Below are 22,528 nucleotides of genomic sequence, written 5' to 3' on the forward strand. Positions count from 1 at the left end.
TCAATTCAATTTAGCAGATATTTGTTAAATATGTACTGTGTGTAAAGCCCTGCTTTAGGTTCTGGAGATTGAAAGACAAAAATGAAAATGTCCCTAGTCTTAATAAGTTTACATTCAGTTGGAGGCATACAAAATGTACACAGATAAGAAAATACAATGTACAAGAAATTTCAAGAGGGATAGAGCACGAATAACTGAAGGGATCAGGAAAGGCCTTGGTAAGTGGATACCTTAGCTGTGCTTTGAAAAAAGAGGGAGATTCTAAGAGGCAGGAAAGATGTTGAAGTATATTCCAGGCAAGAGAAACTACCTATGTTTTATGACTTATTTGCTGTTGATACTTGGGGTGGGGGAGAAGAGTCATTTAATCTTTTATGATTTCAACATGACTTGGGAAGCATCTTGTTTTTTCGGTAGTGTCTGACTCTTAGTGACTTCATTTAAGGTTTTCTTGGCAAGGATACTGAATCCTTCTCCAGCTCATTTGAAAGATGAGGAAACTGAGACAAAGAGAGTTAAGTGACTTACCCAGGGCCATATAGTTAATAAGTGTCTGAGGCCAGATTTGAACTCAGGAAGATGAGTCTTCCTAACTCCAGGCCCAGCACTGTACCCACTGTGCCACCTACCTGTCCTTATCCTGTTTGAAAAGAGCCATTTATACAATATTTTGTTTTACTGAATCAAACTTTTTTAATAATTAAAAATAGACAGCAAGATCTTATGTTTTTTATACTTTTCAGTGAATTATATGGCTGTTTTGTTACCTACCACAGAAAATTTTCTACAAAAAAGCTGCAAGTTCCATCCTCATGTGGTCTTGATGGATAATTTCAATTCATATAAAGATTTATTCTCATAAAGATAAGTTAGAAAGAAGAAAGTAGGCCTTCTAAGCTGGTTCTTGTTCCTAATGGTATTGCCTATTACCTTTTCCATTATCTTGGAATTTTCCCTTCTATGAGCTGTCTTGAACATTGATCCCTGAGCACCTTTAAATTTGTCTTAGCAGCACAAATCTCTTTTGTGTGTGTTTGCTCAGGTTCCAGTGCTCTTCCCAAGCTTATAGTTTTTATTTCTTCCCAATTTTAAAGTATTTATTTTATTTCTACTTCCTCACATAATGGGAGGGTGGGGGAGGGCATTAGTCCTCTTCATTTTAGGATTCAGATCTGTCAGAGACATTTTATATATATATATATATACATATATATATATATATATATACATATATATATATATACACACACACACATATATATGTGTGTGTGTGTGTGTGTATGTATATTGTGTGTGTGTGTGTGTGTGTGTGTGTGTGTATTTACAAGCATTGCTACTTGGAGATTCAAATGGCAAAGCTACCCTGTCAATTGAAAGTGGCTGCCTGAGCAAGGTCTGCATACATTTTACGCTATTCAGAAACAGACAAAACTCTCCAATCAAGATTTAACAAGGGATTAGAGTTCAATTAACAATTACTGATTTATCAAACAAAATAATAGTAATTTAAAACGTTTGCACCCCCTGGAGAACCATTTTCCTAATAAAGTCAAGGCATGGGAAGGATTACTCTTAATTGGATTAGTGCCAGAGGTTCACAAAGTGGGTGATACCGTCCCCTGGGGGGCTCTGGAACGATCCAGGAGGGTATTTATAGCCTCGGGTGCAGTTGAGAGGTGTTGAATAAAAATAAGGGGTGATGGAAGCATAAGGAAAGAAGAGAAGAAAATTTTGAAACACAACAAATGAAACATGTTCGAATGGTTTAACAGAGTTAAAGTCACACTAATTACATTATTTTCCAAATAAACACACAAAATGCAAGTTATAACCAATCAGTGGTCAAGTCCACTGAGAGCTCTTAACAAGCAAGTATTGGCAGGCAATTGTAGGGAAGTCCAGCATGCATCAGCAGGAATATGGGCATGTAATGACTTGTTTACAATATGATACTATACAGTTACATGATGCAATATTGTGTCATCAAAATTTCAATGCAGGAAAAAAACCACAAATTTACAATAAATTATTAAATTTAAGATGCATAATTTTTAAAAATCTTTTGTAAAATTTTTTTGAAATGATGCTAATTTCAAAAAACTGTTAAAGGGTTAAAAAAAGTAGATTGATTTCTAGGAGGGCACTGAATAATTTTTTTATTTTGAAAAGGGGGCAGTAAGCCAAATAATTTGGGAACTTCTGGATTAGTCAAAAGGATTTCTGCCTTTGTCTAGTCACCAGCATAATTCTGTTTTCAGGTAGATCAGAGTTCTTGCTTGACTTAGTTTACCTTTAGAAACTGATTAGGCCTTTGAGAAGTTACAAAAATTTTTTAGGCTAGGATACTGGCTTCTTGGCATTTGATTAAGTACTGATAAGGTTTATTTTATTCAGTTGAATCCAAAGGCTTCAGAATAGAATATGAGTAAAAATTATTTCTTCCTATTTCTGTAAAAAAGAAATGAGGGGAAAAAAGGAAATTTTAGGGTGTTTCCGCATTCCCCCCTATTGTGTTCAGCACAAACAGATACAGCTTAATTAATGTTTATTAATCTAGAACAGGGCTGTATATCACATAGGCCACAGGCTGCTTGTGGCCGGCCAAAGGATTTTGGGCAGCCTGTGAAAAATGTAGGGTTGCCACTGCATACTCTCGTGTTAGTCACATGACCCACAGCAACCAGCTATTGTCAGTCTGTCTCTAGTCTAACCTGTCTGCAGGCCAAAGAAGTCTAGCCTATTTTAATTTTGGCCCCTACCCACTGCCAAGTTGTGCAGGTCTGATCGAGAATCTCATTTTACGCCTGCTGATCAGTGGTGACATATACAACTCACGGTTCATTATAAATAAGGATCTCTTTTCATTTTACTTAAATATATCAGATACATCAAAACAATAAACTAAAGAAAAGAACCATTCCATATGCTATAACAGTATACCAAATAGCATACTGTGTTTGAGAGCACTACCTTGAATAGCAGGCTGTATGAGCTGGGGTGTAGAAAGCAACACAGTAAGTGGAGGCAGTGTTCAGAGTCAAAGTCTCCAGCCTTTAATTTGCTGAATAGTGGCCAGAAGGCTGTTAGGATTAATAAAGCTATCTAGGATCAAGGTGGCCCAATTCCAGGGTAATTGGAACTTTAAGATAATATTCTTCTGCTGCTCAGATAATCAGTAGACAGTCATATGATCCCTTTAGCCATATTTATAACAGAATCGACATTCTGAATCTATATACTGTTTGTTCAGAAGAGTATACATTCTCCAACCCAACAAATCTTATCATGTACTGCAACTATATTCTCCCTGTAATTTTTTTTGCCTACTATGACTGAATGATTATAAAAGCCAGAAAGTTCAACAATTCCTTTCCCTACCAGATGCTGAAATTTTTCCATTAAACTAGATTAGACTGTCTCAGGTACTTAATTCCCCCGCCCCACACCCACCCCCATTGGTTTTCCAAAGAATCAAGTATCTGAAAGAGCCGATGCAATACCAGATGTATCCTTCCCAGGGTCCTCATATCAGGTCCCAGAGTCCCTCCATGGCCCATTTGTCTCTGGAATTCTTTGTGAATTTCTTGAGTGATAAGAGATGTTTCCCTGTTGTGAGTAAGCTACTTCACTTTTAAAATTCAGCATTTTTTCAGGTGGTAATCTCCGGTCTCATGGTAGTCTCTATCTGTCTCTGTTCTCTTAAATCCTCAAGTATAAAACTTCTTTAAATTTGTTATAATTTTGGCAATCTGGGCTTTTCTCTCTTTTTCTGCTGCGTTTTAGTTGGCTCTTACTGTAAATTACCATCGCTGACACAAAAATGAAGATCTTGCGTCGGTCCCTTTTGAAGTGAAGGGTTTGGGGTTTTGCCTTGCTTCTGTGGATGAGTCAGAATTTGGAGTCACTGTCTCTGAATCAGTTAATGTTTGTTGTTAGCAAAATTGCATTTTTTAATTTTCTACTTCTGAGGTAATCTTTATAAACATTTCTTATTGTCTCTTAATTAAGTTTCATGTCTGTACTGTGCCACATTAAACTGCCTTAACTTCTTTTCATTCTTTTTCCAGTTCTTAACACTGGTGTTTTTTTCGTATTTCCAAAAGAGGGATCAGGGGTGGGAAGTGGAGGACCTTAGTGTGCTTCCACAATAGTAATAATGGAAAAATGATCATAACAACTCACACGTGTAACTCCTAAGCTCCAAAAGGCTCTGCAGCCTGATGTGTGGATAGAGAGGTAACCTCAGAGTCAGGAAGACCTGAATTGGAATCCCATCTCTTCCACATGCTCGTTTTGGGTCCTTGGGTAATTCACTTAACCTCTGAGTGCCCCCAAGCAACCAAGACTCTAAATTACCGAGCAGATGCTTCTTTTCTGTGGTAGAAAGCATTTCCTGAGCAGAAGTTCTCTATAACAATGATCTCACAGGTCTGGGTCCATTCCCTCCCTTCCCCCCCCCCCCCCCCGCCCTTCCTGCCCCATCCCTGTGAGATAAGTACTGTGTGAATATTGTTATTCCCATTTTGCAGATGAAGGAGCTCAGAGAGAAGTGACTTGGCCATGGTCGTGTGACTAGTAAATATTAGAGCAGGGATTCTAACCCAGTTCTCTCTGCTCCAAACCCAGTGTCCTGAATGTGCTAATTCCTCTGAATATCTCTTACATATAACCCTTTATTTGAGTTACCATTACCAGCACTATAACTAAGCCAGCCCTAGTCATCTCATTCCTAAACTATTTTAATAGACCTCCTAACTATTCCCTGTTACCTGAATCCAAGGAAAAACATTCCGATCTGTACTTACTATCACTACTAGATTAGTCTTTTTTTAAAATACAGATTTAGTCGTGTAACTCCTTTGCTTAAAAAAAAAAAACCCAAAACTCTCATGACTTTCCATTGCCTGTAGACAAGAGAACTGCTTCCTCAGCTTGACATTCAAATTGTTGCACAACCCATGTCTATCTTGCCTCTCTACCCACACCCTATTTCTGTCTGTCTTGAGTCTTTCACTTTAGCCAGGCCTGTCTCAATCAGTGAATATTTATTGAAGGCCTACTATGGGTTAAACACTGTGCTAGATGTTGGGAATACAAAGACAAAAGTGAAACAATCCCTGGTCTCAAGAAACCACTTGTTTTATCAGGGGAAGCAGCATATATATATGTATGCATATGCATCACATAGAAGACAAAAAGTACAACATAGATAGGAGGCTATTGGGGGCGAGGGGTGGGACTAAGTGAATTGATTACACGGTGAGGCCTGGTGTTGGAGGTGGGACCTGAGCCAAATCTGGAAGGAGATGCAGGATTCTAAGAAGCAGGGGTGGTGGGCATCGCAGATAAGGCCTAGTGACGTTAGTATGTCTAAAAGAGGGAATGGGGCGGGAGGTGGAGTGGTGGGGAAGGTGAGTATGCTTCCACGGTGGAGTATCATATATGAGGAAGAGAAAGGCCAGTTTGCAGAGGAGTTTGTACTGACTTTTACTGAGACAGGGAGTTACATGGTCAAACTTAAAACATTTTGGAAAGTCAATCTGGCAGCTATGTGGAGTATGGATTGGAGTGAAAAGAAACTTGAGGCAGAAAGGAAGCTCAGTGAATAGAAGTGTTAGGGCAAAGGTTGATGAGGGCCTGAATTAGTCATAGTTGTTTTGAAAGAAAGAAGGGAATCAATGTGGAAGTAGAAAGGATAAGATTTGGCAATCAATCAATAAACATTTTTTAAATAAATGCTTGTTTATTGATTTTTAAGTCATATAAAACATTTCCATATTAGACATGTGTTGCACAAAAAAAAAAAGGAAGGTTAAAAACAGTGTGCTTCAACCTGCACTCAGAGTTCATCTGGAGATGGATAGCGGCGTTTCATCATGAGTCATTTGGAACTGTCTTGGATGTTGTTCAATAAACATTTATTAAGTGCCTACTCCATGACAGGCACTGTGCTAAGTGATGGGGACACAAAAAGCAGCAAAAGACAGTCCTTCCTCTCCAATAGCTTACGATGTCATGGGGAGACAACAACTGATTGATTACACATGTGAGATAAATGAAAGTGAGGAGCTGAGGAGGACGTGGAGGTATGACTCTGAGCGACTAGAATAGAGAGGTTGGTTTGGGAGGAAATCAACTGACAAGCATTTATTAAGTACCTAGTACATGCCAGGCTCTGGGCTGAGCACAAGAGACAGGAATGTAGTGCTGACTAGACTGGGGGACTGGTCGTGGGAAGGAGACAAGGATGAAAAGATAGATTGGGACCAAGATGGGAAGAGCTTTAAAAACTCAACAGAAGAATCTGTTGATCCTAAAGACAAAAGGAAGTGATTATTAGATCTGTGGTCAGATCTTCTTTTAAGGAAGATCATTTTGGCCACTGTATGAAGCTTCCCCACTCAAGTAGGGAAGAGACTTCAGACAGGGAGAAGCAATTAGGAGGCGATTGGAGTAATCCAGGTGAGGAGTGATCAGAGCCTGAACTGGAGTGGTGGCTGTGTGAATGGAGAGGAGGATATAGATGTAAGAGATGACCTCAAGCTAGAAACGTCATTAGATATATGCTGTGAGAGAACAAGGAGTCAAAGTTAACACCTTGGTCTTACAAGATTACAGACCTGGGAGATTGGAAGAAAAGCAATACCTTCAACAAAAATAGGGAAGTTTAGAAGAAGTGTTTATTTGGTGGGAAAATGTATTGAGTTCTCTTTTGGACATGTTGGGCTTAAGTTGTCTATGTGGCATTCTGTTTAAAATGTCTACTATATCCAGACTCTCTAGATAACTAGATCTGGGAATGATATGCATAGAAATGATAATTAAATCCGTGGGAGTTTATGCAGTCACAGGCTGCAAACACTCCTGTCTTAGTAATAGCTCTAAGCTTTTACTCATGACAGTTCTAGTACTAGGAACAGCATTGTCCCTTCTCTTATGTCCAGCCTTCCCTTTACTTCAAGGCCTACCTCTTCCATAATGTCTTCCTTAACATCACTATCATTTATATCTATATATAACTCATTTTGGAACTTAATTCTATAATGCCTGCACACAACTGTCATTTGAGTAGATCTTTTTTTCCTCAACCAAATTAAAAACTTGTGAATGTTAGGGACCAGCTCTTATGCTTATGTATGTACTTGTGTGTGTATGCATATATATATTTTTGTATATGCCCTTCAGTGCCTAGTAATGCTGTCCTTGGTGCTCAGTGCTCACTCAAAGAATAAAATGGTTTATTTTAAGTTTGTACTATAGCTGTATCTTTTTTTTCTATATGTTAATTTCTTTTAATTTTCTTACAGCCCAGATGACTTACTTAATGCCTTGAATGAAGGTACCAGTCGTGCAGATGTCATCATCACATCAGGGGGTGTATCCATGGGGGAAAAGGTATGGAAAGGGGACTCATGCCCCCGTCATAACTCACTGGCATATGGTCATTCTGTTTTTTATTGCCCTGGCATCTGACAAGGCCCTCACGTAGCCTTCGTCCATTACCCCAAAATCTAGGGCACCTTCAGTGCTACTGAGAGCTATTGAGTTTAGGTGGGCAGAAGATCCATTTGGGCCCAAACCCAAGTGGTAATCCAAAATAGGTAGTTTTACAGCTCCTATCAGATTTTTTAAAATTTTTACCTTGACTTTACTATGCTTCTCCAGGACCATCCCCACAGATAGTCTGTACTCTCGAGAAAGAACTCCAAATCAATTTATGCAAGTCTGTTATACTAATGCGATATAGATCACCCTGCCCAAAGCAGCAACAGAATCCCAAGGCTTACCATAGCCCTAACCCAGTTGGGTCCTTAGTATCTCTAAAGTTGTACTAAAAGCACTTGGCTCCCCAGGTCTGATTGATTGTACTCCAATCTGTAGTTGAAATACAAGGAAGTATTTTTGATCACTTCAAAAAATGGAAGCAATTTTTGGTTTAAAAGAGTATAAGCTCCTGATTACAGATTACAGGTATTTTCCGTGTAGTACCATAATATCCCAGTTGGAAAAATTTAGAATCATCTGGTTCACTGTCATATCTGAAATATACTTATTAACAAATGCCATGATGTCTGCTGAATATAAAGTCAGAAAAGCAGCATATTAGTAAATAGTATATCCAGCCTTACTCTGACTTTTACCACATTTGTCAGAGTTCTGCAAGTCCATCCTATCCTTAGTTCTAATTTCACTGTGTATCTGAAGAAGTCATAGGATCCAAGACTTAGAGCTAGAAGGGACCTTAAAAATAATCTGATGCACCCCACTCCCCTTATTTTACAAATGAGGAAACTGGGACCAAACAAGATTAAGTGACTTTGCTAAAGTCATACAGGTTGTAAGTGGCATGATCAGTATTTGAACCCAAGTCTTGTGACTCCTTCTGACTCTTTGGACTCTTCACTATGCCATGTTGCTCCCCAAGTATTAATTTTTTCATTATAATAGCAATTTCTTATTTTCTGAGAGCATGATTTCTTTTAGCCAGAGTTGATTTCTTTCAAGCCCTTTGCTGTGGGCCTGCTCTCATCAATATAATCCTTGGTCCCATCAAAGACTGGGAAACAGCCTCAGAATCCCAGGCCTTTCCCTTCAGAAATAACCTTCAAAATATTTGAGAATAGTTTCTCATCTACCAAAAAATCACAAAGGGAATAGTTTCTTTGACTAAAATCACTGTTTTGAATAGTATACAGAGGTGGAAATGATAAATACAAGTACGGTATACACCATAAGCACAACTCCCCAGATAGACTGCTGGGCTACTTTTCATTTAAAACTTTAGAATAGTCTTTAGCCCAGGTAGAGCAAAGTCTAGTAGTCTTCCGCAGAGATCACGAAGGTAGAATACAGAGGATTGTATTTATTATTTTTACTATTTAATTATTCTTACTATTTAGAGCGAACACTATTGGAGTATTACAAATATTAAAATTACAAAAAATGAAATTTCCAGTGTTTCACATGCATGGCTCCTAATAAACTTAATGGTAGGGTGATGATAAGTGGTTGTTATCCCAAAATGTATTACTTATGTCCAACAGACAAGTTTATAACACAAATTTTCTGGTCTATTATACTTTATCTGGATAAAGAAGGTCCATTTGCCATTTATCCTCCTGGTTGTACAAGTAAGGAATGAGTCATTAGAGAAGGATATTGGCTTTTTTTTTTTAACTATACATGTGCTACTCCAAAGTCATGCAGCTGAGAGGTAAAGAATATTGAAGATCTCACGTGCTTATTGCTTGGAATGAGAATGATTTTTTGTCCTGCACCTGTGATGTCATTGATATGGGGAGCTCCTAGTGAGGAAACTCTACCAAGGCAGAACAGAATCTGTCCCCACAACTCCCAGGAAAATGTTAAGTGAATTCCTCAGAGTCACACAGCCAATCTGTGTCAGAGGCAAGATTTCCTAATGGCAGAGCTGGGTCTCTATCTATTACTGAATGTGCCTTTCAGGGATAATGATAGCTTGAATTTATAGAGTGCTTAAAGACTTATAAAGGGCTTTTCATTTAACACAGAAAGGAATCATTATCTTTGTTTTATTCGCGAGGAAACTAAGTAGTTAATTGATTTGGATGGTGTTACCAAGAATTAACTTCTTAACGTGTCAGAGCCAAGACTCAAACCCAGGTCTAACTCCAGATGTAAGTGCTTTCCGCACTATACCATGATACTTTTATGAATTTCAGTACAAAAGGGAACCTTAAAGACTCCCCTCAGGGTGTGACCCACACATATATTAAAGTCATACAAGATTCTATCCTTTAACCATTTAATGGCTATCAACCTCAGACTCGCCTCAGGAGATAACCAGGTTTTCCAGAGGCTATCAACAGATGACATCACTGCATGGAATGCTTGTATATTATGGGTTTTCACTTTTGAAATACATAGTTATTCAAATATAAACCTTGGCTAGCAACTGACTTTTTTTTTGAGGCAGTCAGGATAAATGACTTGCCCAAAGTCACACAGCTACGAAGTGTCCCAGGCTGAGGCTGGATTTGAAATCATGTTCTCCTGACTTCAGGGCCTGTGCTCTATTCACTGTATCACCTACTGTACCTTGATTCTTGAAAAACAAAAAAACAAAAATTGTACACTGTCCAGATTATAACATGCCGCTCATTTTTTAAAAATTCATTTGGATAAAAATTATTTCCTTAATAGTTTCCCTCCATTTCCTTACCTTTTGGGGCAAATACAACTGTTTTCCCTCGTGTAGGTGAAATCATCATTCCACACTTGTATCCTCTCTTAGGGCATTCAGTCCTTTTTTTTAGACTAGGCAAGTTCATTGATTTATTAACCTAGGAGAAGAGAATAAGCATCATTTGGGTTTTCCCTACATGGGAAAGGAAGAGATGGATTATTTTAATATCTCAGGACTGAATTACAGCTATATTCAGTTAGAAAAATTTCAGTGATCAGAGCGGTTTGGAGTACTAATAAAATTGTTCAATCTCATAAAGCAAAGAAAAAGGAACTTCTTAATAACACTAGAGAGTTTTTCATTCATAGAAAAGCATGACAGAATCCTATTTTAAGACATACTAGAATCCTGTGAATATTTAATTTTGCATAATATCTCTATTTCAGTGTCTTGAGCAAGAACTTTACCTATATTTATTCTGTTGGAGGAAAGAAAAATCCATATCATCAATGTTTCCCAAAGCATTCAGTCTATTAGGATCTATAGGATCTAGTCTATAGGATCATATAATTTAGAGGTGGAAGAGACCTTAAAGATCATAAGATCATAAATCTGCACTTGCCATGGACCTCAGAAGCCATATAATGAAACTCCCTTACTTCACAGTAAATGAGGAAAATGAGGCCCAAGGACATTAAGGGACTTGCCCAAAGTCACACAGGAAGTAAAGAGAGTCTAATTTAGATTTGAAAACCAAAACCAAAATGGGTGAAATGATTTACCCAAGCCTGCATTGGTGAAATCACACAGACAGAAGTCCTGCTAGGCCCAGGAAGGATGGGGCCCTTGCCCTCTCAGCTCTGAAACCATCTCTGGCTCTTTATGCCCTTACCCAGGGTCCAGGGAAAATCACTTAAACTTGAATTTAGCTCCTGAGCTCGTCTCAAGTATGTAGTAAAAAGCTATCCACTGTATAGCTATATTTCCATACAAAAGAAATTTTTTTTGCCCCTTTCTGTTTTCTAAAAAAACATTGTTTTAGAATTTTTTGTTTGATTTTTTTTTTTTAGGCGAGGGACCACCAGGAGCACAGAGCCAAAGGGCAAGAGGAGGACAGAGAGAGAGAGAGAGAGAGAGCGCTCAAAATAAATTCTTAGAAAACACAAAAGACATGTACATTAGCAAAAAACTTAAACAAGCAGCAGTAACTTCTAAATACTGTTATACTCTTCTGGGAGTTTGATGCTTTAAAACATCAAAATATGAAGCATTACGCAAGATTTCTGAATCAGCATTTTTCTCTTCAGCTCTACACTATCTCCCTTCAAAGTACTTATGTTTTGGTAAGCCAGGCCAGGGGTTGGGATTTTCCTTCTGCCCATAGTCATTTTTTCCTCTTCTCCTTTTTTTTAAATTTAAATTTTTATTTTTATTTTTTGAGAGGCAATCAGGATTAAGTGACTTGCCCAGGATCACACAGCTAATAAGTATCAAGTGTCAAGAGACCACATTTGAACCTAGGTCTTCCTGGAGGAGCTGCTGACTTTTTTTTTTTAATTCAAAATCAATTTTTATTGATGTGTTTTTAAATTAATTTTTTTGGTTACATTTTCAGTTCAAAACTATCTCCTTCCCTTTCTCCCCACCCCATACTAGAGAAAGCCACTATTTGACACAGATTTATAAATATATGTAAAACCATACTATGCATACTTCTAGTTATCAGTTCTTCCTCTGGAGGTACATAGTGTCTTTCTTGATATGCCTTTTTTAGTTGATTTGATTATTTATAATACTCAGAATAATGTGGTCATTCTCAGTTGTTCTTTGAACAATTTTCCAGTTACTGTATATGACGTTCTCTTGATTTTGCTCATTTCACTTTTCATTATTTTATTCAAGTCTTTCCATGTTTTTCTAAAATCAACCAGCACATCATTTCTTCATCACAGTAGTATTCCAATAGATGGACTTGGGTTTTTTTTACGTCACTATAGTTTCCCCCAGTATCTCTCCCCATCTCCCTTTTAGAAAGCCATCCCATATCACAAAGTTTTCTTTAAAGACAAAAGGAAAAATCTATATAGCCCCCAAAAAAGGTCTGAAAATATTTGTAATGTACAACACTTGTGGTCCTCACATCTCTTCAAAGGGGTAGGGTGGGAATATTTTCTCATATCTCTTCTTTCAACATTTCGTGTATCACAATCTGTGGGTATCTACTTTGTTTCCATCTTTGCTTCACAAAAAGTGCTGCTATAAACATTTTGGTGTGGATAGGGATGTTTTTATCAGTGGCCTCCTTAGGGTAAAAATCTAGTAATAAAACCTCTGAGACAAAGGACATTTTTGTTACCTTATTTGCATAATTCCCAGTTGCTTTCCAAAATGGTTGTTACAGCTCCACTAAAAATGAAGTGCCTGTCTTCCCACAACCCCTCATAATATTTGGATGGAATATTTCAATCTTTTGTCATCTTTGCCAATTTACATTGTAAGAGATGAAACCTCAGAGCCCCTGACCTCTTAAACTCAGAAGGTTGCCACTAAGATAGCAAATGTCTATCCCAGTTTTGTCATTTGGTTTCATATTCTCAAGAAAGAAACACAAAGCAGAAGAGTCTACAAGGGTTTTAAGATCAAGTCTCCAGCTGATGTAGGCCAGAATGTGTTAGCTGGCAGGTGTGAGCAGTTTACCATCTCACCTCCTACAGGAAATCCAGGTAGAGGCTCTGACAGGTTCAGAAAGCTGGGCTTCTCAAGCTGTTTTCACTCATTACCCCTTTTCACTTTAAGGCAGCATTCATTGGCGTTGTGTCGCGTGATGGCATGTGCAGAGCAAAGAGCACGTGCTTTGTGTTCAGAACCAAGGTTGCAGTGAAGTTGCACGATGCCACACTGGCAAGTGCTACTAGGAGCACCTCAGATTCATTACGCTTTTGATCTTTAATTAATTTTTGGTTATTGTGTGTTCAGAAACCTTTTATTGTTACCAAATTTTTCTTTCTTTTTTTTTTTTTGTAAGGCCATGGGATTAAGTGACTTGCCCAGGGTCACACAGCTAGTAAGTGTTATGTGTCTGAGTTCGGATTTGAACTCGGGTCCTCCTGAATCCAGGGCCGGTGCTCTATCCACTACGCCACCCGGCTGCCCCGGTTGCCAAATTTTTCATGACTCCATACAAGGTCACTCCTTAAAGTCTACTCAGTAGGTAGTCCTTCCTACATCAGTGGCCAGTCTTCTCTGATGCTGCTTTTTTAAAAAAAAATTTAATTTCTTTTTTTTTTCCAATAATCAAGAATTTTTTTCTCCCTTCTACCTCTTCTCAACCACTGGAATGATGATAATAATAATGGCTAACATTTATATAGTGCTAAGAGCTTTACAATTATTATCTCATTGGATCCTCACAAAAACCCTGGGAGGTAGGTGCTATTCTTATCCCAGTTTTACAGATGAGAGAGACAGAGGTTAAGTGATTTGCTCAGGATCATATATCTTCTAAGTGTCTGAGGCTGAATTTGAACTCAGGTCTTCCTGACTCTAGGCCCAACACCCTATACACTGTGCCATGTAGGAATACAGGAACCTCATATCTTATAAGCATAGTTGAGTAAAACAAATTCCCACCTTGCTGACATCCAAAAATGTGTTTCACATTTTTTATATTAATCCATCAACTCTCTTTCATGAGATGGGCCCCATTCTGCATTATTAGTCCTCTGGAATCATGGTTGATCATTGATTGCATTTATCAGATTTCAAGTCTTTCAGAAATGTACAGCTTTACAACATTTAATGTGATTATATAAATTGTTCTACTGCTTCTGCCTTTTTAACTCTGCATCATTTCATATAAATCTTCCTAGGTTTCTCTGAAATTGTCTTTCTTAATTTCTTACAACAAAGTAGTATTCTATTACATTCATATAGCATCTCACAGTTTCTAGTTATTTGCCACTACAAAAAAACGGCTGCTATAAATATTTTTTTAAAATATATGACCTTTTCCTTTCTTTGAAGCCTAGTAGTAGTACTGATTCAAAGGTCAAAGGGCATAATGACCTATAATTCAAAATTTCTTTTCCAGAATAGTTGTACCATTTCATAATTCCACCTGTAAAGCATCAATGTGTCCATTCTCCCACAACTTCTCCAATATTTGTCGTTATTCTGTTTTATCAACTTTGCCAAAATAATAGGTTTGAACCTGACAGGTTCAAATTGGCATTTCTTTAATAGTGATTTAGAGCATTTTTTTTCACATGACTATCAATACCTTGGGTTTCTTCCCTTGAAAACTGCCTTTTCATATTCATTGGTCATTTATCAATTGGGGAATAGCCCTTATTCTAATAAACTTGAATCAGTTTCTTATATATCTTAGAAATGTGGCTTTTATCAGAGAAACTCGGTGCAATGATGTTTTCCCAGTTAATGCTTTCCTTTTGAATCTTAGCCATTTGCCCTTCTCCAATCCTGTGGGACCTCTCCCTTTCTCCGTGGTCTTTCAAAGACGACTGACACTGCTCATCAATATGTCCCATTTCTTTCTACATCTTACCCTAAGATGTAGCTCATCAGGTTATAATAATCTGAACTCCTCAAGGACAGCTAAGTCCTCTCTTACTGTCCCTCTGTAGATTTCAAATCGCATCTCCTTGTTACTAATTTTTATGCTGTCCTTTCCAGTGTAAAGACCAGTCTTCTACACCAGAAAAATAAGAGCTGAGCAGCTCTCCCTCTTCCCCAGTTTTTGTCACTTTCCCATCTACTGGAAACAACAGTTATATTACTTTTTTGTTCCTCATATTTTCCTCCAAACACTTGAATCCCCAATCTCATTATTTTTGTTTGGCCTTTTCTTTCCAGACTCAGCTTCCTCTGATCTTTAGTGCTCTGACACTGTTCTTACAGGACCATGCCATGCTTTTGTATTCATCTTCCATCTTCTTTATATAGCTTTTTACGTTTTAAAGGAGGTCCCTGTTATATCCTGCTTAGATCATTGTAATTAGCCTACTAACTGATTTCCCTACCTCCATTCTCTCAGACCTCATATAGACCTCATATTGTTTCTAATGTACTTGTCACATACTGCTGTGTATTATTTCTTTTGTTCTTATCTCCCATGCTAAAAACATATTCTGAGAAATCTCTTTTTTTTAATGCAACTATTATTTCACTTTTTGTCATTTAATGTACATTAATTTTGTCTTCCTCCCATTTTCTCCTTCTCCAGGAAAAAAAAAATGAAAACAAAACTCTTATAATGCATATGCCTACTCAAGCAAAAAAAATAAAATTCTCACATTGTGTCCAAATTATGTCTCATGTCTACACCCAGAGTCCATCACTCCTCTATCAGGAGACAGCTAGCATTTTTCATTATCAGACCTCAGGAATCATATGTGGTCATTGGATTAATCAAAGTTCTTAGATTTTGCTCCAGCCCCTTATTTTTAATTGTGTGAAATAAGTCTGTTTCTTGTAAATGACATGTTGGTGGATTCTGCTTTCTAACCCATCCTGCTATCATCTTTTGTATCGTGGATGAGTCCTTGCCATTCATATCCATAGTTGTGACCATGAATTGGATGTATTTCTCCATCTTATTCTCTTTAGCCTTTTCCTTCTCTGTTTCCCACCCACTCCTTATAAAGAAGATGGTGGTAAGAGAGAAGGCATGGCTTCTTTGATTTGATGCAGTCTGCTTATGTTTCTCTGCCCCTCTTCTCTCTCTCATTCAGAGCATGATCACAAGTTCTTATTCATTTAAAGAATAATAAAAAGAAATAATAAATAATAAAGAAAAATAAAAAATAAAGAATTTATTTTAAACCCCTCTTGAAGATCCACCTTCCTTAGTTACAAGTTTATTTTTCAAGTAATGCCTGTTCCCCTGCTCTTTCCTCCTCATGTATATAGTCTTCTACTGGCATACACTGATTATGTTAAATAATTTTCCCTACCCTTCCATTCCTTTTCCCCCTTACTGGGTTCTTCCCCCGCCCCCCGCATTCTTCTTCAAAACATAACAGAACCATACCCAGGTGCTCTGTCTTTTTAGACTCTATGACTTATGATAATGATAGGGCTCTGAGGGGATGCCTCAGCATCTCCTCATATTAGAATTTAAATAGTTTAACCTTATTTAGTCTCTTATGATTGTTTGCTTATCCTTACTTTTTTATGTTTTTCTTGACTCCTGTGTTTTTGTTTTAAAGTTTCAACTCAGCTCCAGTCTTTGTTTCCAAGGTATGAGCCACAAGCTGCTAATTGTTTCTAAACTTACTCCTTAATAAATACAATCTAGGGCCCATTATTCTGAAATACCATCCCTCAGTGCAGGTCTCATTCTCAATCTGCCCTGGATCTGTGACCTGCAACTGAGTAGTGAGTGACAGAGCTGCCTGTTAGCACCTGTTGCTGCACACTTCACAAGGACGGTCCCCTCCAGGTGTGTCTGAGACCCTTTCTTATCCTGTTGTACAGCCTCAGCCCTCTTTCAGTTCTTGCACTGGAATGCTCTGTACAGCCCTTTCTGGCTAATTCCTGTCCTTGGTGTCCACTGACTTTTCTGTCTGTCTCCCTTTGCTAACTTAAACATAAAATTAGTGACTTTTCCTCAGATTTCCCCGTCAAGTATTGTTATGATGCATGTTCTCTATCTTGGTGGAAAACCATAGTTCTTCCTGCTACTCTACCATCTTGCCTCCTCCTCTGATGCAACTTAGACGAAGTCTCTCCACCCCCCTTCCCTCCATCCCCAGCAAGCTTTAGGGAAAAGGAGGAGAACAAAGAGACTAATGCTGAGTCATCCCAAAACACTGAGCCCTTCAGCTTTGAGCCACACATATCCACCAAAGTTCCCAGGTGCGCTCAGTGAAAACTCTGTGGGAAGAGCTCTAGTCATAATTCCATAATCTAATAACTAGCAGAGCTAGGATCCAATCTGGCAATCTTTCTCATATGTCATACTGCCTCAGAAATGACATATTTCTTAGTAGGGTATTTATGTATGGCGTAGCTGTATTTAGCTGCTGTAGAAAAAAGGCCAAGATCTCCTACTGCATCCTTGGCCATCTCCAGTCATCCTGATCTGTATCTTGCGATGGACCCATCACTTTCCTGATGTCATGGTCCTCTTCAATCATGAAGGACAAACAGCAGTAGCTGCCTATAAGTACGGATTGCTTTGGGGTTTTATTTGGGTTTTGGTGGGGGAGGGGTGTTTGTTTTGGTAGAGAGAAGGATATTTTTCTTTGTGATTAGTACTTGGGCTGGTGGGAACTGTAAAATATCAGGGCTCTGATCAACTCAGTGGAAGCAGAATTACTGCTCTGGGTTATTATGTGCAGATCCCAGAGCTTGTAAGTAGCAAAGTGCAATGAACTGCTTTTCTGAACTACAAAATCACCACATCAGCTAAGACTTGATAATTCACAGAGCAGCTAGAGCACTCCACTTTGTCTCCACCCTAAATTTAACAGTGGTCTGTCTTTATAATATTCACTGCAGCACCAACAATCAACATTCAATTTAACTCGGCTACATTCAACTACTGTTCATTAAGCACCTACTATATACAAAGCACAAGGACATATACACACACACAAAAATAATGAACACCCCCTGTCCTCAAGAAGCTTGGAGTTTAGGAGCAAGGTATGCAACCTGAACTCAAGTATAATATAAGGTAGGAAGTGATCAAAGGCGAAGAAGAGATCAAAGAGCTGTAGGAATGTTTCAGGAAGATGAGAACTATTGGTTCCAATAGTCAGTGGATCAGGGAAGCCTTCACTAAAAAGGCAGAACCTGGGCTGAGCTTTGGAGGAAGAGGAAGATAATGAAAGGCAAGGAAGGAAGTACCTTTCAACCATGGAAGACCACTGAATGACCACTTGAGGCAAGAATCAGAAGTCTAGTCTGACTGGAGCATAGATAGAGCAATGTGAAATAACTGGAAGCATATGGAGACTATGTAATTTTGTTTTGTCACAAAGATAAAGGGAAGCAAGGAAGGAAATAAGCATTTATTAAGTGCCTACTAGGGCCATGAATTAATTGTACTAAGTACCTAATAAATATTATCTTAATTTATCCTCACAGCAACCCTGAGAGGTTGGTGCTATTAAGATTCTCATTGTATAGTTGAAGACACTGATGCAAACAAAGGTTAAGTGAGTTGCCCAGGGTCACACAAGCTAGTAAGTGGCTGAGACTGTATTTTAACTCAGGTCTTCGTGATTCCAGAACCAGCACTCTATCCACTGCACCAACAAAAAGGAGCTACTAAAGGTTTTTGAGTGGAGGGATGATCTTTTCCTTTCAGACTTTTGATTTAGAAGATTAATTTGGCAGCTTTATGAAATATGGGGAGAAACTGGTGGGCTGGAGGCTAATTGGAAGAATATTACAGTAGAACAGGTAAGAGAGATCTGAATAATCTGAACTAGATTAGTGGCAAGGTTCCAGATGCTAGAGATGTTGAAAACAAAACTTGGGAACTGGTTGATTACAGGTGGTGAAGGTAAGGACTGAAACAAAGAGGAGTTGGAGGTTACATACCTCTGCGACTAGGAAGATGATAGTATCCTCAGCAATAGGAGGGAAGATTAGAATGTTTCCATGTGGAATGAAAAGTCTTTAAGGATAGAGATTGTTTCGTTTCTGTCTTGGTATCTCCAATCCCTAACAAAGTACCTTGCCTATGATGATTGCTTCAGAAGTGTTTGTTTTCTTGAAAAAGCAGTGAGTTTAGGGTGGAGGGTTAGATTAATTCATTTTGGAGCATGTGGCGTTTGAGCTGCCGAGAGTATATCTGGGTGGCTATGTGAAACTGAAGTTTCACTGGAGAGAGTCACAGCCTTGATCTTGTTCCCATGCTAACATTACCCTAACAGCTAACATTGCTAGCACTCTGGTACAGGCCTCATGTCTAGATGACTGTAATAGCCTCCCAGTGGGTAGGCTCAAGTCTCCCCTCACTAGAATCCATCTTCCGAAATGATCTTCCTAACGCACAGGTCCAACTATGTCACCTCCCTACTCAATAAACTCCAGTCATTCCATTCCATCTGTGTTTTGATTCACGTGGGCATAACTTGCAACAATGCGGATTGCTACCCGAGCAATACCTCCTCCGCGCTGTGCCTACAGTTAATATCCTCCCATAAGCTTCCACAGTGGAGTCATACAATACACTCTTCCTCTTGAATCCTTGGCATAAAGTAGACATCACTGTATCGCTCAGATTGTCCATAGGTGCTAAATGTGTTGAAATGGATTAGATCAGATTGGATTAGGATTGTATTGAATTGTGTCCAGAAGACAGGCACAGGAGAGAAGGTCAAAAGCTTCAGGAAGGGGGGAGGGAATAAGCATTTATAAATCATCTGCTCTTGTGCCAGGCACCGTGCTGAGAGCTTTACAAATATCTCATTTGAAGATCAGACAAAATAGGAACTGAAAAGCAGCTCTTAGATTTAGTAAGTAAGAGGAAAGATGTGCCTCCTTCCACAAAAAAAGAAAATTATGGAAACTGTACTAGCTTGTCACTTTGAAAACAGATGAACTTTTATAAAGATACAACATTTTATATTACAGTCAAATGTGTTAAGAAGGAAAACATTCCCTTCTGCAATAAACCTCTCTCTGAATGTATTATTTACTGATAGCAATACACTGAATCCAGGCTTTATGTTAAACAAATATTTTTTTAAATATGGTGTGCAATTTGTAGACATACACCAAAATTATAAATTTCTATTGTAAAGAGGCTTGCATGGTACCTAAGTGATGTAACAGATATAACTTGGAGTCAAAAAGATCTGAGTTTGAATCCTGCCCTAAACACTTACTAGCCGTGTGACCCTGGGCCAGTCAGTCTCAAGAATGGGCTTCACTTTCCTCATGTGCAAAATAGAGATAAGAACAGCACTTCCCTCCCTGGGCTGTAGTGAGGCTCAAATTAAATGACAGATGTAAGTGGGTGTGAGTCAGCTGAAGAAGAATTGCTCAGGTGACTCGGCTGAAGGCTCTCATTTATGCAAAAAGAGTCTCAGGGATCTCTGGTTCTGAAATGGGCTGCTGTTTTGTAGAAGATCCACAGGGCGTGAACAAGGCCCTCAGCCACCTGAATAGATCGCTCCTACTCAAAATGCCTTGTGATTCATGGGTGTCCAGCCTTGTTGACACCTCTGATTGGCTAATTCAGCTAGCTGTGTACTTAGCTAATGAATGAATCACCAAGGGAGCCTCCCCAGACTCCTTCAAGGGAACTTCTCAATTAAGTGGAGTAGGATTCAATCAACCTCCACCATTGCATATGTGTAAAATGCTTTGAGAACCTTAAAGTGCTATGTAAAAATCAACCACAGTTTTTAGAAATAGGGACTGGATTCTTGATTTCGTTGCCCCGGGGAACTCCCAGGCGGGGAACTCCCAGGAAAAGAAACTCCTCTACCAATTCAGGTTGGCATTTTGCTGTCAAACTCAAATGGAAATGGGGCCGCTAAACCATACATAGGGATACCTCCAGGCTGCATATTGACTTAATATTAACTGTGTTTTATTATATTTTAATCTGGTTCTGACAGCACTGTGCAGTGTTGTAGATAGCAGTCCTGAAGGCAGGCTGCATGTCTGACACCTCTGACCTAGAGCACTGGAGGTGGTATGATTGTCCCAGGATCACATGACCAGTTTGTTTCAGAAAATAGGTCTACTCTTCTGTCCACTATGCCGTGAAATGACAACGATGATGACAACTATGATCGTGATCATTTTCATACTCTTTCAAGTTAGTTAAAAATTATTTTTGATATATCGAAGTGGCTAAACCACTTTGTAAAATTCACGTATGGGTAAAATTCATAAATGAAAAGCAATGTAAACAACACATACAATTTTCTTTATGCATCTATTTGCATAATAAAGAGGCAGAATCTACTATTCGTATTTGACTTGGCAAGAACTGAGCATAAAAATTGGTACTATGAAAGTCTGCGAAATAATAGGATAGAGTAGAAAGAGCACTAAAATATGGAGATGGGGACTGAGTTCAAATCCTATCCCTGCTATTTATTCCCTGCAGGACCTTGGACAAATCATTTTCTCTGGGCCTCATTTCCTCAAGTATAAAATGGTTTCTCCTAACTCCAGATGATCCTATGGGTAGTGCCTATGGCCTGGAGGACATCCTGATCTGATTTTACCCACTGCTTCGGTGGACTGCCTTGATTCTATAGGACAGCAACCCTCAAAGAGCTTACCCCCCCCACCCTGACAGCCAGTTTAGTCATTATAGGATTGGTCTTCCTAGTTTGGAAAGACTAGCTCCAGAGACCTGTACTCTTTCCCTGTTCTTGTTCTAATAATTTAATTTGTCAGACCCCTTTCACTCAGAGGCTTAAAAGTACAGGCTTCTGGAATTGCTCTTCCTGAAAACATTTAATTGAGATATTGGAACTTAAAGTTAAAATCATCTCATCACGCTGGACAGATAATTTGATCTGGGCATATTCACATCTACTTTTAAAATGCTTTAACCCTTGACCACTGTTAGTCATGAGAACAAACCTCAAAATCTGTAATAGTTTTAGAAAGATATTTCTTTGGTCATTTGGTAGAGGAGAAAAGCTGGAAGGAGGCTCCCTCATCCAGGATCTTCAAGGTTTACATCACACAGGAGTTCAGAAGAATACCAGCACATGAACCTCATGTAACATTTAAGCTATTTTGTAGAAAAGGAAGTTCCCAGGCAAGGTTCATTGAGATGTATATCAGTAAGCATAAACATTCAGATTTGAGGAACATGGAACACAAGCATTGATGTTTAGCATAGACCAAGGATCTGGGTAGGATCCAAGCATTCCCTGTAGCCACCTGGTTTCCCCAGGAGCATCAGAGGTCAGCGTGACCTCGACAGTCAGCTTTTGGGTTAGACAATTCTAGCTGCATAAAGCTAGGTTCAAACAATATTAATAAATAAGGTTTTCTGAACAACATACATAATAAAATATCTCCCTCCTACATAGTCAGTTCTAAAAGATCTAGAATTCATGAACCAAAGCTATTTTCCCATTTCCTTTAATAGCTTATATTTAGCAATCTAGACTTCATATCTCATTTAGAATGTTGGCAGTCCAGCATGCTATGTACGTCTTTATCTCATAGCTGTGTTTAGGCACTAGAGATGAAGTACTGTAGGAGATATATTTGTGATATCTATGCAGATTTGTTTCTTTGGGTATTTGTGTTACCAAGAAATTAAATCTTTCTAAAAAAATGAGGAAGATAGCCTCACTAAATTATAACTTTTATAAGCAAGATAACTGAAATACATTCATTCTTTCTTTT

The 22,528-nt window shown here is 38.5% G+C and overlaps 1 protein-coding gene across 18 annotated transcripts in view; it reads left to right on the forward strand.

The window, feature by feature from the left end:
- The window catches only part of GPHN (gephyrin), a 789,636-nt gene that overhangs the window by 741,245 nt on the left and 25,863 nt on the right, over window positions 1–22,528 (forward strand). For all 18 annotated transcript variants that reach the window (XM_021004811.2, XM_021004814.2, XM_021004816.2 and 15 more), the window contains one exon: window positions 7,308–7,395. In XM_021004811.2, the coding sequence (XP_020860470.1) occupies window positions 7,308–7,395 (88 nt within the window). The remainder of the gene's footprint in view (window positions 1–7,307; window positions 7,396–22,528) is intronic.

The sequence above is a fragment of the Phascolarctos cinereus genome, unplaced genomic scaffold (assembly GCF_003287225.1).
Source record: "Phascolarctos cinereus isolate Bilbo 61053 unplaced genomic scaffold, phaCin_HiC Scaffold_3;HRSCAF=262, whole genome shotgun sequence".
Classification (NCBI taxonomy): Eukaryota; Metazoa; Chordata; class Mammalia; order Diprotodontia; family Phascolarctidae; genus Phascolarctos; species Phascolarctos cinereus.